Source organism: Syngnathus scovelli, chromosome 8 (genome assembly GCF_024217435.2).
Source record: "Syngnathus scovelli strain Florida chromosome 8, RoL_Ssco_1.2, whole genome shotgun sequence".
Lineage (NCBI taxonomy): Eukaryota > Metazoa > Chordata > Actinopteri > Syngnathiformes > Syngnathidae > Syngnathus > Syngnathus scovelli.
Window position 1 is genome coordinate 15,295,771 of NC_090854.1, and position 15,451 is coordinate 15,311,221.

General features: G+C 40.8%; 1 protein-coding gene across 5 annotated transcripts in view; it reads right to left on the reverse strand.

Annotated features, from left to right (window-relative positions):
• Positions 1–15,451, reverse strand: part of dachd (dachshund d) — a 105,499-nt gene that overhangs the window by 39,922 nt on the left and 50,126 nt on the right. For 4 of the 5 annotated variants that reach the window (XM_049728386.2, XM_049728385.2, XM_049728389.2 and 1 more), the window contains 2 exons: positions 9,207–9,322; positions 713–868 (listed from right to left, as the gene is read on the reverse strand). In XM_049728386.2, the coding sequence (XP_049584343.1) occupies positions 713–868; positions 9,207–9,322 (272 nt within the window). The remainder of the gene's footprint in view (positions 1–712; positions 869–9,206; positions 9,323–15,451) is intronic. The other variant, XM_049728387.2, reaches the window with a different exon arrangement.

Genomic DNA, 15,451 nt, shown 5'->3' on the forward strand with positions numbered 1-15,451 from the left:
TTCAGCTAGCTCAAATTAGCTAATGTTAGTATTTCACTTCTCATAATAAAAATGACATTATATTTACATTTTCAGTGGGTTTGGGTTTGGAAGAAAATCAGACACAATTTCAGTCTACAAAAAAAGGGCAGTCAAAGTTGTCGTTACCTATTTTGAAAACTACCATATTTTCCGCACCATAAAGCGCACCGGATTATACAGCGCACCTTCAATGAATGACCCATTTTAAAACATTGCCCATATATAAGGCGCACCGGATTATAAGGCGCACCTTCAATGAATGGCCCATTTTAAAACTTTGTCCATATACGTATAAGATATACACATTTGGACCACGGGCCGGACTTTGGACACGCCTGCTGTAGTGGCTCAATATTGGTCCATATATAAGGCGCACCTGATTATAAGGCGCACTGTCGGCTTTTGAGAAGATTGGAGGTTTTTAGGTGCACCTTATAGTGCGGAAAATACGGTAAGTAGGAAAACGTTTTAGTTGTTGTCTGTTGGTTACTTAGTGAACAAAAAATTAAATCCCCAAAAATATACCGTCATATTTGTTTTTAGCGACTTGGTAAGTTAAGAAGTATTGCGCTTTAAAATGCAAAGCTTGCAAATATATATTTAAAAATTTTGTTTTTGGTCAAGATTATTATGTCAATTGTTGTTCCTGAGAATGACTGTATTTATAACAGTTCATTATATGCGTCCTCACCGACGCCGGAGCTGAGGTCTCCATTCTCACCGTCGGCCCCGTGATGGTGGTTGGCGTTGGCATGGTATCCGCCCATGGCCTCCAACTTGATCTTCTTGACCTTCATGGCCTCTGCGATGGCCGCGTTGGCAGCCGCCGCCGCTGCCGCCGTCAGACCTTGAAGAGGGAAAAAGAGGAAGCACATACTGCTTAGCTACAGAGTGCCACAAGTCCGCCAGGGGACGCAAAAAACCTGCTTGAGCAAATGAATGAAAAAAGTGCACTTGTGAAAGAGTAAAACAATGAATAATTGTATACCCCATAGGGACTAAGCATGTACGTGCTTTTTCATGAGGTGACACACGATATCTTCACAGCAGGCTGTCATGATGATCATATCATACGATTATGATGAAGGCTACACCCACCCCCATGGTGCCTCGCCCTCTATAATGAAATATTTGTGGGATCAAGGGAAAAGGATGCACGTGATGTAAGCATTTTTTGTTTGTTGTGTTACAATTTAAATTTATGAGTTATAATATGACAATCACAGATCTCCTATAACCAGGTGTGGACTGGTGAATGGAGCATCTGCCTAGTGGGCCAGCAGTCATCTGGGCCCAAATGTGACACTTTCTTCCAATCCCCCTAAGAGAAGAGCCCACAATTTAAAGGCGATGGACCACTGGTTCATCTTTATTGTATAAACGGTAAAGAATATAATCAGAATATAGCACAAAAGCATTCCTGCTCCTTCCTTGTAGTCGTCAGGGTACACATCTCTTGGATGTGGAGCAAGCAATGCAATGTGGGAATAAAATGGAGATTGTGGAAGTTGCATGAAATTAAAGATTCTCGTTTTAGATGCTGAAATATGTCCTGAAATGATGCTGCAATATCTGCGACAGTAACAGCATCGCACCAGCAACAGCACGTGGTCAGAGTGAACTGGAAAGTCAATCTGTCGATAAGCAGGTAGTATCATTCGAATATAAAAAGTGACTATGAAGTGATGGAACTACCATCTGCATATCTATATATATTATATATATATAATATATATATTTATATTGTAGTTGAGAGGATTTGTCACAGATTTAATCAATTTCAGAAAAAAAATCCTTCCAAATATAAAAAATATGGAGCTGGCCCAACATCACCAGCGTTTCCAGTGCCAAGATAATTTTGGGTGCCTAAATATAGATTTTCCGAGACAACTCTTCCAATTTTTAAACAGAGGGGGAGCATGCCTGGACCTTCAAAAAATGGATTGGATATTATCTAGTATACGCGGGATAATAGACACACATATGGCGAGTGCACTGCAGAGATCATAAAGCATCCGGTTTGTCATTGCGGCACTTTCGGGGCTACTGGTTGTATCAAACGTGACTTGAAATATTTATTCATGAGCCTGTTGTCTCCAGCGGTGGGGACAAATAGTGTTAAAGCTCTTACGGGCCTGCGTGTACAGTACGTGCGTTCTCGGGAGAGTCCCCAGATTCTCTGCGCCAACAACATCAAAGATGCACGATTGGGAAAAGACAAAAAAAATATATATAAAAGGAAAGCGGCCATTAGTGGAATCACTCCGATCCACCATAGAGTATATCACCTGGCCTTTAACTGCAATACTTGATATGCAGCTTTGTCTTTGCATTATTGTCACCCTCAGTAGCGGCTTTTAGCACACATGGGAAGGGGTGGGACTCAAACGTGTGAGCCCGGCAGAAGATCCTCTCCTTCCCAGCTGATAGGCAGATGGTGAGAGTCATTCTACGCATATAATTTCGAAGCTTGTTTGCATCTTAAAATACATCGGGACCATATTGACGCACTGTATACATCATGTCACCGATGGCCCTCTCGTTTGCGGGCGGCTGTTCCATATGCAAAAGGAGTCAGATGGAAAAAAGTCACAGGCCCATAAGAAGGTGATACTTGTGCACATAATGAATGTAGCCTCTGCCTGGCCTGAAGGTCAACCTTCATTTGTGTATAATAGCCAAGAGTCAACTGTTTCCCAAATGAGACGTATGCAGAACAGACTGCAGAGTAAATATTGAAATCACCTCCCGGGCTGTTTGTGTGATAAATTCACCGCACAAATCAGGTGCAGAGTACACCTCGCCGTGCCCCCACCCGTAGCTTTGGATGTGGTTTATTGTGCTACAGCCTTTCCGTCCTTAACATTTGTGAGTATTGCCGAGGATCTTTTAATTGCTGTTTGTTTAGTGCTTGTTTGGTTTACTAAGACGGCAAGCGGCAACAAACATTTCCTCGCCCGTGCCCGTCAAAGCTGGAAGTCGGGTGAAGCAAGTGAATATGTATGTTTGGGGGAGACCTGAAACTGTGAACAAACTGTTCCTGAGATCTAACTTTCTAGAATGAACTACACCAACGGAGGATACACAGTTCAAATTTGGACGAATTATCTTGGACAAGTTTGTATTTGCGTGAGGCCTGGAAATTGTCCAAAAAATAATAAAAAATACAAATGTCAAACAGTTCATAGGTCAGATGATTTAATTATTACAGGAGTTAGTTTTTAGCGAAGAAAACTTGTTTGGAACTCATGACCCGAATTTGGTACCAATCTGACAAATCAAACAAATTTGTTTTTGTTTGAGGTCTGCAATGGCTAATGTGATCTAAATATGAAACAGCTTTCTATTATTTTTGGGCACATAGTATTGCTATGTTTTGTGCTTCCTGCCATGATACAATTATGAAACTAGTTGTGGATTAATTTGATAATCGATCCGTTTTCAATTCATTTATTTCTTTTGACACCTCGAGATTATACTATTCAGAAATGCGTTGTACTTTTGGTGACATTGCAACATCAGAAAATGCATTAATCTATAAAAACAAATCTGAAACTACAAAGTCGTCCTTTTAAAAGAAACTATGGATCAGATGTTTTTGATTGTCGGACAAACAACCACTCTGACTTTGGCTAAACGATTTGCTGCATAATTCTCTTTAGTCTTTCTTCTAGTAATTGTTTCATTCCAACAGATCAATTGTCAAATCTTCAGAACCCGCGGCTTGACGCGGCAGACGTAATGAGGAAGACAGGGAAGTCCATTAAGCCGCAGGAAGTCAACGTCAACATTCCACTCGGTTACTAATCTGCATTCATTACCATGCAAACAAAACAATCCCGCCTCGTATAGTCTCCCAAAGTCACCTTTAGATTCAGACACTGGTATAGACACAGGTACGAATCATTGGGAGCGCAAAAGCAAACAAAAAAAAAGCAGAACCCGTCAAAGAATTAATGGGGACTAGCGTGGCGGTGTCACACGGGGAGCACCAAACAGCAAATAACAGAGACAAGGTCTGACGGTAGCCCTTGGAGCAGCTGTCATATTAAATAATAATGAAGGATCTATTAATATGCAAAGGAAGCAGCAGCCGACTGGCTTAACGCTGTCATGCCTCCGCATATTGTCAGGATCTTCATCATTAATTAACATGCTAGCTGCCCCATACCTGCGCCAATGTCAGAACATTCTTACGACAAACACCCCGATGCCTGTGCCCTCCGCAACTAACTCGCATAATTGAATTAAAATCAGATTATCTTTGCACGACTGCATAAAAGACAGATTCGTCTTTTTAACAGAATTAAAGTTTGGGCTTTGTTAAAGAGCGCACCACGGGCACAAATTAAACACCAGGTTACGCCTCATGACACCGACCCCGGGTACGCTCTTTGGTGTACTGCGCCGATATGAACTGAGCTGCATCGCATCACGTTACATTTGGTATCGGTTACGGTGCTTGCTAAACTTATGACAAGATGGCAAAGGAGAGGAGGAGCTGTGAGGCTGTGCAACAAGCAACACAAAGATACAGCGCTAAAGTAAAAGCAGGCCCGTAGGTAGCCGATGAGATTGGTGCGAAGTCACAAGAGGTTCTGTTTTTTTTAGATTCTATTTCTTTTGTCTGGTTATGTCTTCTGTGTATTTGTCTTCTACTCATCATTGTCCTTTGAATCTCATGTTTTGTCCTTGTGTTTCTCGTTGTGTTTTCAGTTTAATTGTATTTAGTGGTTTTCTTTATCGTTTTTTTGTATCTGCTTTTGTTTAAGTGCTTTACTGTGCTCCTGCAGTTTCTATTTTACCATGATCTTATTTTGTTAAACTCTGATTTTTGTTTTTTTGTTTTTACATTAATTTCTTTTTTATTTGCACTCCCACCTTGTTTTCTTGCATTGAGGTCTGCAACCTCAATATATTAAAACCTCGATATATTAAAATACAAGACTTGAGATCATTCACTTGAATGGAACTGACGAGGTGTGGAACATCTTTATCACAAGCTTCGCTGTTTCATCCACTACATATGAAATTGCAAATATAGTTACTTTATACTCGTATGACAGATAAGACACTAAATTATTACTTAAAACACTGCCTATATGGATAATAAAGGTTTTAAGACAGGGCATCTGCAGGTTTAAAAAAGTCTCATTAAATGTTTTAAGGCAACTTCCATCAAATTTAAGACCTCTCCTTCACTAAATTTGACCATAATGACGGAAGGAAATTGACTTCACATTATATCACAGAAACTGGTAACTACAAATTTGTCAAGAACTTTCCTTGATTCACAAAAGCACGTTTAGTCACAATGTTTTCAGTGTCTTGTTATTATCATTTCTTTAGTTTTTCCTTAAGATCAGGAGAATAATTGTCAATTTTGCACAAGCCCTTTGAGACTTGTCTGTGATTTAGGGCTATATAAGTAAACTTGACTTGACTATCAATGAAGTAGTGTTTCTCTGTTTGCAGGTAGGATGTATGCTGTAGGTGGCATTCATTTCTCTAATGGTAAACTCCGTTCCTCCTGCACATAAATGAATTACACTGAAGCTTCTGCTGCTCAAGTGGTGGCCATACTGTAAGTAGAGGTCCTCTCTCCACTTTAGAGGAGATGTCATTCACGTGTGGTGTCAGACCATGGCAAATAATCCCATTTGGAAGGTTGGGAATGTTGGGTTGGGGGTGGGAACAATCTGCCTGTAATGCATCAGCCACCTGAAAAACTCTCGAGCACGTGCATAGAGTTACACGTGTATTTTCACACACGTACAGTTTTTCCTTAAATGGGAAGATAAGCATATTAGGATGTCCTCTCTTCGAAATGGAAGCAGTGTCAAGGGCACACATACATATGTTAACAATGTGTTCCAACATGCTTATTGCGGCTCTTGTTAGCGTGCGAAGTAAACTCGCACAACAGCGTAGGCGTTGATTTTAATCCGACGCGATTTGTGCATTTAGCGGCAGCAAAAAATACAACATTTGCAGATGAATGAGTCATAAACACCACAGTGGATTGGGGCTTGTTTGGGGAAAAAAAAGTATAAAACAGATTTGACAAATTTGTGCTATGGTGCTTTAGGTACAATTGGCTATTAGTGTATATGGCACCATGGTGACGTTTCTAACAATTTAGAAAAATCCTGCTTGAGCAGGTTTTATAAGACTAAATTAAAACATGATTGCAACATTTAAGATATTAAAGTTATATTGACCATTTCATTATGTTTCTAAACAACAGGCGGCAGAATATTAACTAACACCAACCTAAACTGAAACTAGGGATGTGCGGTAGGGACGGTATATTTAATATAAGGTATGAATTTGCCCAAAGGAAGAAATTTGGACCTGACTATCCTATCACGGTAATTCTTGTTGTGTTTCTTCTTCTTATTATTATTATTATTTCAGTATGTCTTATATATAGATACAGCTAGATACAATAACTAGTATACTAATATTGCATAACATGGGCAGATTACTGCTGTCGTTCATTTTATGTTTTTCAAAACGTTGTCAGCAGTTTCTTGACGGTCCTTAGTAACAAAAAAAACAATGATAAGGCTTTGCTCGGAAATTTTGCGTAAATGGCGCCCTTGGTGAAGCTGTCGCCACCCCAGAAACACACACGGGGGCGCTAGCTCAAGTGATATGATGTGACACGATAACTATTTGACACACTATCTCACCGCCACCATTTTGCCATCCATCAGGACTCTCTGGACGTGACAGCGACATCAATTAGCCGCCTACTTAGATACTAACTTATGTGTGGTCAATTATATCCAATTAGGTGACTGTCAAAATTGGTAACTTCCCTTGACATTTAACGCCTAATGCTATCATCAAAACGGTTCAATTATAAAAGCAGCAAGCGAAGGGTAGGAAAAGTTGCATCCAATCACAGTTTGCAAAGACCGCGTGACGGTTATGAGAACAGCGAAAACCTCAATTACTTTATCAGCGGCCTCTGAATACCCCGACTAAATGTCAAGATCAGAGCGTCCCTTTGCTTTAAAGGGGGATGATATCAAAAGGCTTCTGTGTTGCTTCTCTGTTCCACGATATAACATGACTTCTTTCTCATCATTGTCCTCCTCCGCACTCATGTCAGACTTTCTACAGATAGCCGCCGACCTCGCCCTATGCGTTCAAAGCAAGTGATTGTGGTGAATGTGCTTCGTATTAGGTTTCAAACACCTCACAGACAATTTTTCTCCTCCGGGATGAAAAAAAAAAAAACACATTTGGTATAATATTACAGAAAAGAGATAACTACTACTCTGTTAAAGCAACAATGCGTTGTAATTTAATCCGAAAATTTTTGTTGGGTACATACCCTTTGTTAAATAAAATCATAACATTACAAATGAGCAATTTTATTTTGTTTTTAACGTAATGTGGCCCAGATTGGTCATTTTTAGGGCATTGAATCTTTCACGCCTGGACTGCTCTGCTTGAAGATATTTCATCCACTTCATCACTTCATGCAACATGACAAACAGACCGAGCAGTCCTGTTGCAATCGATCCGATCCCCTGAGAATTCCAACAGTTGCTGCAGCTCCTGTATATTTTGCTTTTTTGGGATTTATTCCAAAAGACTCGTCATTAAAGTTGAGGAAATGTTTTGTTCATTTTACAGTGGTTTACAGATAATTTCTTATTCCTGAAGAGGTTTGAGTGTGATTTTAAATTTGACATTTCACTCAAGTGTAAGACCCTGGAAGCTAACAGACATTGCCGTAGAAAACTAGCAATGTTGTTTTCTGTGTATTATGCATGGAGTACTTCGGTAAATATCATTTAAGTGAACACTGATAACAGTATAACACTGTTAGACGTGTCAAGAAGGAGAGCACAACAATATGCAAATGAGAGCACTTAAAGTTCCCAACATCAAAGTAGTCGCAATGAAGCCCGCCACAAATAGAACAAAAGCATTTGTCGCAATAAGACTCGGCCTGAGGGGGCATGAGGGCCTGAACGCTTGCTGTTGATTCTTGTGGCGATAAGCTTGCTTTAGCGTCAACCGGTGCCTATGTACATATTGCAGTGGAGTGGATTTAATCGTGCTAATTAGAATACACTCCAGGCAACAAATGCAACATCTACCGGAATAATCTGAGAGAAAAGATCTCCACTTCAATTTATTCAACCTTCCCTTTGTTCTTGTTGTTTTTTTTTTCTAGAGGGGCTTAAGTAGACGATCTGTTTTTTGGTGAACAAGTGATCGCCGGGCGCCTGGTGGCGGAGGGTGTCACTTTGGACCCATTGCCATTTCGAGGATGAGCTGCAGGGAGCCCTTGAGCGCGGAACACAGTAATACCTCCAAGTTCTAACGCTCCTACCGCCATCATATGTATGATCACCACAAAACTCATGTCACCCAGAATTAAAGGATTGTGCATGTCCTGTATTTATTTATTGCACTGATGCACACATGACACACTTGGTTCCGTAATACCATGAGAGTAAAAAATAGTCTGTAAAATATCGATGGAATTAACTAACGGGGCCCTTTTTGAGACTTTACTGTGGAAATGCTTCTTTTGAATTAAATTTCAGAACAAATCACAGAAAAACCCAATTTAGGTCTCGTGATGAGCACTGAGGTAGCATGAAATTGAAAAGGCATATTATATTTTGGTCAAACTTTAAAATGGGAGTGGCGTTGAGCATTTAAGTCCATCTGTGCTGTAAGATGTCAATTTCTATATTGGCTTCTTAGTTCTCAGCCAATTAATTTTCCACATTTTGTGATCAAAATGTTGTGATGTTTTATGCCTCGTGCATGCCAATCTGTTCTTCACAGTCTTAGTTAAGAGAGCTTTGATTCAAAAAGAGCAAAATTATGATGAGTGAAAACGCTTACTTCTACCATCTTTTCTTCTCACGTACGTTTTCTCCTCACACCCCTAATAATGAATTGTCTAAGAAGAAAAAGAAGAGTGCAAGAAGCAGCACTCAAGAGTGAAGTGGGGTATTCATGTAAACCATGTTCAAGGAGGAATTTAGAATGTGACAGTTTGGACTTTAGAACGTATTATTCCAAATATAATTTATGTAATTGGTATATTTTACTTGACTAAGACAAGTCAACTGTTTGGATTTTAGAACAAATTATTCGAAATATAATCTATGTAATTGGTATATTTTGCTTGACCAAGACTAGCCTACCTGTGGGTGGCATCATGCCAGGGGACATGAGACCGGGGACCGTGTGGGGCATGATGTGTGAGTTCTCGGGCGATGTCACACTCTGGGTCCTCTTCGGGGGCCGTCCGGGTCTGGAGCTGAAAGAAAACACAAGAGGCAGACGTATTAGAGAGTCCGGGGTAGGCAGTGAGGGCGGCAGCGGTGGTGGTGGAGAGGAGGGGGGGGCGACAGCGACGGCCGTTGTTAACATTTGGAACGTTCCACAACGAGCTAACACGCACTGTAAATAAATTCTCTTTCAAGGACAGTTGCTTTCTGCAGCTCAACATAATAGACTTCCATAACTAATTAGATTACACGCTGAATTCATTTCCTTTTATTGAAGATCAACCACTTTTTGATGCATAATTCATAGCCCGTACCTCGTTACCTGTTTCTGCGCATTAATATCCCCCGCACTATTTGAATTGCCTCGTTTGCATATGCTAAAATCCTCAGCCCACGTCAGTCTGGAAATTACGCATTAACTTGTTATAATTATTGCAGTCAGGCCACTATTGATTTATGAGACTTTTAAAAACCAAATATGTGTAGTTGCAGTAATGAATGATATTTTAAGCTTCTTCAGGAAATTAAAAGGCAATGGCTGCCTTAGGAAATGTTCCGCTTGCTTGATTTAATGCATGCCATCGCTGGAAGGTGCTGTGACAGAGTGATTCAGACCTGTTGGACCACTCCGATGGGGGGGAGTTTTATTACAGCGAGCGAGGGGCACAGATCCAGCCGTGATAAATGACCCAGTCACCTGACTGAGAGGGGGGAAAAAGGCCTTGGAAGCAGATACCACACCGACTTTCCACGTCTTACTCATTGGCGTGTTAATACAGCTCCGAGTTGCAATCAATACCTACTTTGCTGGCTTATACTTACAAAAAGAAGCCTACAGGGTGACAAAAACATATTATAAGGGGGCAAAGAGTCCATAAAGGTATACTCCGGTGTCGCTACTGAAGATGAATTATAGCCAACTTGACACCGGTGACATATTGGCGTCATAAATTATTGAGCATACAATAGTCGGAGCGTTATCAGGCTACTAAATCCAATCCAAAATGAGCAGGGCTTCGTGTTTAAAATATTTCGAAGATCACTCAAAACCAGAACAACATGGTGTTCATTTCAGAAAGACAAATCAAGGCCAGAAATCAAACTGTGGAATGGTGTTGGCCGACACGGTTTTTCTGTTAATAAGACCGCAACAGTCAAATGTGATGTGCTCGGTTCCACTAGAAACCACAATTATATTTCCGCTGGGAGATAAATGTTTGTTCTTGTGCTAATGAGAAAATTAGAATACAACAAGAGAGGAAGGGCACTCCAACAAAATATTTGACTATTCACTCAGACTTTTTGTGGTAAGGATTGGGGCAATGTTGGGGCAATGTTGTTTTACATTTATTGTGATTTTTAACTGGGAATCCAGGAAGAATAGCAAGCACCACGGAGGATACTAATGCCCCCCCGAAAAACAATAAATATACAATTTTGCTGAGAGACACTTCAACATGTGTAAAAGTGCCAGCGATCAAACCCAGAAATTTTCAGTTGGGATACGCCCACGCTACCACTGAGCCATGCCGCCCCGGAGGAGTGATGATGTAAAATTTTCATTTTATCTCATGTCTGGTTTAGTCAGAACCAACTGATTACTGGGGGGGTTTGATATGTGGTGACCAACAGAAAGAGTTTCTACTAGGAACTTGCACCTATAAGGAAGGGGAGGAAGTTGACATGTTTCTGGGTGCAAAGGGATTTTAGATATGAATGGATAAACGGCTCACTGCTGCTTGTTGTGTAAACTGTTAGCTTTGGTGTGGAGGGCAAATGGGACATAACTCGTCTTTGTGTCCTTGTCATAACTAATAAGTGCAGTTTGCAAAGAAAATCAACAGATTTGGACGACAGTTAATGATCGATAGCAAGATCTTTTCCAAAACCAATATTATCACAGAATTTAAGAAAAAAGGTTCAATATTTTAGCCTATGTTGAGAACAGAAGTACTTTCACAAATCAACAAAATTTGAAAACTAATGCAATAAAGCTTGTGTGGTGCACGGGAAAAAAATTAGATATGAATCGTCTTTTTCCCTCAAACCTGTTTAGGTGACGATGTGCTTTTTTTTCCCCCTAAACACTTGTGGCTGAATTCAGGGCCCTCATCAGCCAATGTGGTCGTTTGCCTTACAGCCCATCTCATTGCATTTCCCACAGGCAGCATCCGCAGCAAACGGCCTTAATAGTGGGGTTTATTCAGCCGTGTCTTGTGAGGTTTACTTACCTCGCTGCTTGCTAATAGAGTGCACTCGCTCGTTCTGTCTGTCTGAATGTGCTGACTCTCACGGAGCGGCTCGAGGGGACTAAAAGCCGACCCTCGTCGAACCCTTTGAAGGGGGCGGGAAAAAAAATATACAAGCGAGCGAAGTGGCGAGGGAGCGAAAGTGAGAGGAGGGCAGCGAGCGAGTAGAGGGTGGGAGGGGGACAAGTGCCCGCTCAACCTGGGAATGTCTGGAAATGTAATTCCTATTTCTATATATGCCTCTTTGATCGGAGGAGAGGGAGCGATCGCGTACAGTTTTGCTGTCATCACTTTCACTCGTACTCTGGCTGAATTATTTATGAAAGACCTCAATGGAGGCTACGTGACGGCTAAAAGGCTTTTCGCCCACAATACAAAAAGCAAAAAAGGCTTCTCAAATGGACAAAAAAAGTGATGTTAAAGGATGCGGACTCCAGTTTAAAAAAACTGTAAGGGAAAAGTGGTTTGTCAGCTTGTATGCACAAATGAAAGTAGCACAAATGTACTTGGTAACACAGCATCTGCACATCTGTGACGGTCAAGCTAACTAACACAGTACGTCCGCAGAGGAACTCAACCTGGCCTCCAACAATAAAAGCGCCAGGCTATTCATCAAGCAGCAGATGCTGACTTCCCTAAATAGCCTGGCATAGAAATGGGCTCCAAACTAGGCCATTATTGCAAGATACATGCATGGCTGAGGTTTTAATAAAAACAAAATTCAAGAGACCAGAAATGCAAAATGTGTAAACTATCCCTTCAACCAGTTTATCATGACACGATTGATCATGGATGTGTTCTTCTTGATTGCATTTACAATTGTCTGGGCCAGTTTAGCACATAAAGTTGCATGAAATATAAATTGCAGGACCGGTCAGAAAATAAGATCCATCTTTGACTGTATTTTTACAGCTCCTTTATCTTTTTCATCTGGTATAAATTGTGTGCGGAAATAGAAAAAATATTTAAAACTGGGAGGTGACTTGTAAAACAAATGATTCAAGGCTTTATTTATATTTGAGCTGCAAAGGATATTTGAGGGCCTCACATCTTTGCTGGCTTCAATTAAGCAACCCAAATAGGCCCCGGCAGCAAATATGCGATGTATCTATTTCTTTGTTTTGCTGCCGTCGCCAAAAGAAAATAACGATGAACTTTCCCTGAACCGGACCCCCTTTAATGGCGCGGCCTTGTGTTGACCCAGCAGAGTCGCCGGCAACCCGATACTCGGCAACACACTACGCCGCAGCGGGCAATCGGATTACACGGGGCCCAACACGAGTCCAATTTCAAGGCCTCGACGCAATAAAAGCCCCGATAATTGCATTCACGTTCTCACCCCGGTTTTCAGGAAGTGATAGGCGTAGAATATCGCAAAAAGAGGACGGAAACGGCGACTGGGATCTCATTACGCAGAACGCCGCTAATGCAGTGATTACGATCGCTTATAAATCAATCGATAATGTTGAGCCCAAGTGAGCGTGCCGCCTTTACTGGATTTTGTTACACACATCTGCCGCTCTCCCGTCTTTCGGAATCCAACCCGATTATGTCAACAGAGATGGTAATATTATTTTCCGGCGGTTCTGATTGAGCCATTAACCTTTTATCTGGGCTTTTGTTTGACGTGCCTAAAAGGTAGGCATGAAGATATTTATTCCATTTCCGCTGCTCGCTCGGCCGACAAACAAACGAGTGAATCATTCCGTGTGTAAACAAAAGGCCTGTGCAGGTCTCCGCCAATCAGACCTTATAAAATATTAACCCAATGTCATTGCCCTTTGAAAATCTCTCACCTAGAATTCCCTAATTGTTCCTTTTCTTTATCTCTCCACAGCAGAGAGTAAATAAATTAACAAAATAGCTTTTATCGCCCCGAGTAACCTTTTAACTGAAGGATTATCTGGGGTTTATTTTTCATTTCTCCACCAGCGATAGCGGAGCGTGCACCCATTGATTAGTTCGCCAGGGTGGTGACCAGCCGTGAAAACAAGGTCTTATTGATAAAACAAAGCGCCTCCTTACGTTTTTTTCAAAGTGCCGGGTCAGGCAGAAACAGACGCTTCGGACCGTCAGGGACCAAAATATGCTGACTTTATGAGCTTTTATATTTTTTTATTTTTTATGTATTTGGTCAGGTCAAACAGTTTAAAAACTCCCCTGGGGTGGTGAGACGCTGTTTGGAGGACTTACTATCAATAGAAAATTCAATAATGCATTGTTGGACGGAATAAATCAACTCCAAATTAAATATTTCATGCAAGCTAGCATCTGTATTTTTAGAGAAAACAATTTAACAGGTTATGGACGATTTGGGAAATATCAAGCACTTTTATTATTAGACACCAACATAAAGTAAAACGTTTTGACGTTTTAAATTCAAAACACAATTCGCAATTCTCACATGGGGATGGATGAAGAATGAAACATTGTTTCAGTCAAGTAAGCATTACAAAGTTAATCGTTAAAAGGAACATTATTAGTTAGACACTGCCCGAGCATAGCAAGAGGTGTATTCTACTAGGCTTGTCGCCGGGTTTGAGTTTTTGAAAGGGTACATAAAATGAAGGATCTTTAAAATTATTACCCTTGAGACAAGACTTGTGTTTTGCTCAATATTTTAAATAATCTTCTGTATTTTATTTGTGCAGCGTTGCTCCTCGTAGTCAGATATCGTCAAGCCAGAATTATCAATCAAAGTATTTATTTACATTTTTAAGGAGCCCCATTGTCCCATTTTTATCAGTTCTTTATATTTGGCTACCGACAATATGTTACTTTATTCAGAACAAATCAGTTATTTATTTTATATGTTTATTATATCCATATTATATTTATTAATCCAGTCGATTAGCTAATACATGACACTAAAGATTATTGTCTAGTTAGGGTGAAGACTACAAGTTCTGTTCACTGCGCAGTGGATACAATCTTGTCCGCAAACACAAAAGTACAGATAACATCGGGTGGCCATGCAAACTAACACACCAGGAACTGAGAAGCGTTTTGTGAATCATTTACAAGTTACCATGCGGAGACCATTTCCTCTTCCAAACGAATTGTCGCTTCAAAAGACCCCAAAGTGGTGTTAAATAGTGAAAGGAGTCGGTGTTCTTTCATGCAACTTTTGACATTTTTCTTTGGATCTTCCCAAGTGATTTACTATCTTGACTTTTTACTCACCCCTGTGAGACAAAAAGACTAAATTGTTGCAAACTGTTAAGTAAAAAAGGCAATAAGTATGCATTAAATATTTCCTTCAACATAGAGAGAAGAAAAAAAGGGATGATTTATATTTCCTGCTGACCTTGGCAGTCTATTGCTTGTGATGATCGTAATCTCACAGTCACACCGTGATACATGGGAATATATTTGCTCATCCATCTTTTTCATGCAGCCATCTATCCCCGCGCCTCATCTTGTATCTGCACTCGCATTCAACTTATTCTCGGATTATCTCCATCAGCTTCCCCTTGCACCTGTCAAACAGACGTCTGGCGCAGGTAGCCACATGGACCTTATCTTATCAAGATTGTGGACGAGTAGGTGAGGGCGGGGAACAGTTTTTATTTATTAGCGATGGGAAAGAACAGCTGCATCCGCCTTGCAAACTGTGAAGCTCTTTTTGCGGAACAATATATGGCAGATCAAATAGTGAGGAATCAACCAGAGACGGACGGGGGTGGATAGTGCTAGCAGAAAATCAGTCCCGACTAAAACCCCTCTTAAACTACCGTCTGGTGCCTGATCCCTCTGTGGGCGGTGGGTTGGGATCAGGAGTCGCAAAGGGACTGGTCACTTCCCAGTGCTTTTCTTTGGCTTGATTGGAACTGTCAGCTCAAATGTCGGCGGCCAACCTCAAGTCTGTTAAGCACATTTTTACGTAAAATAAACCCAATATCTGGCCAC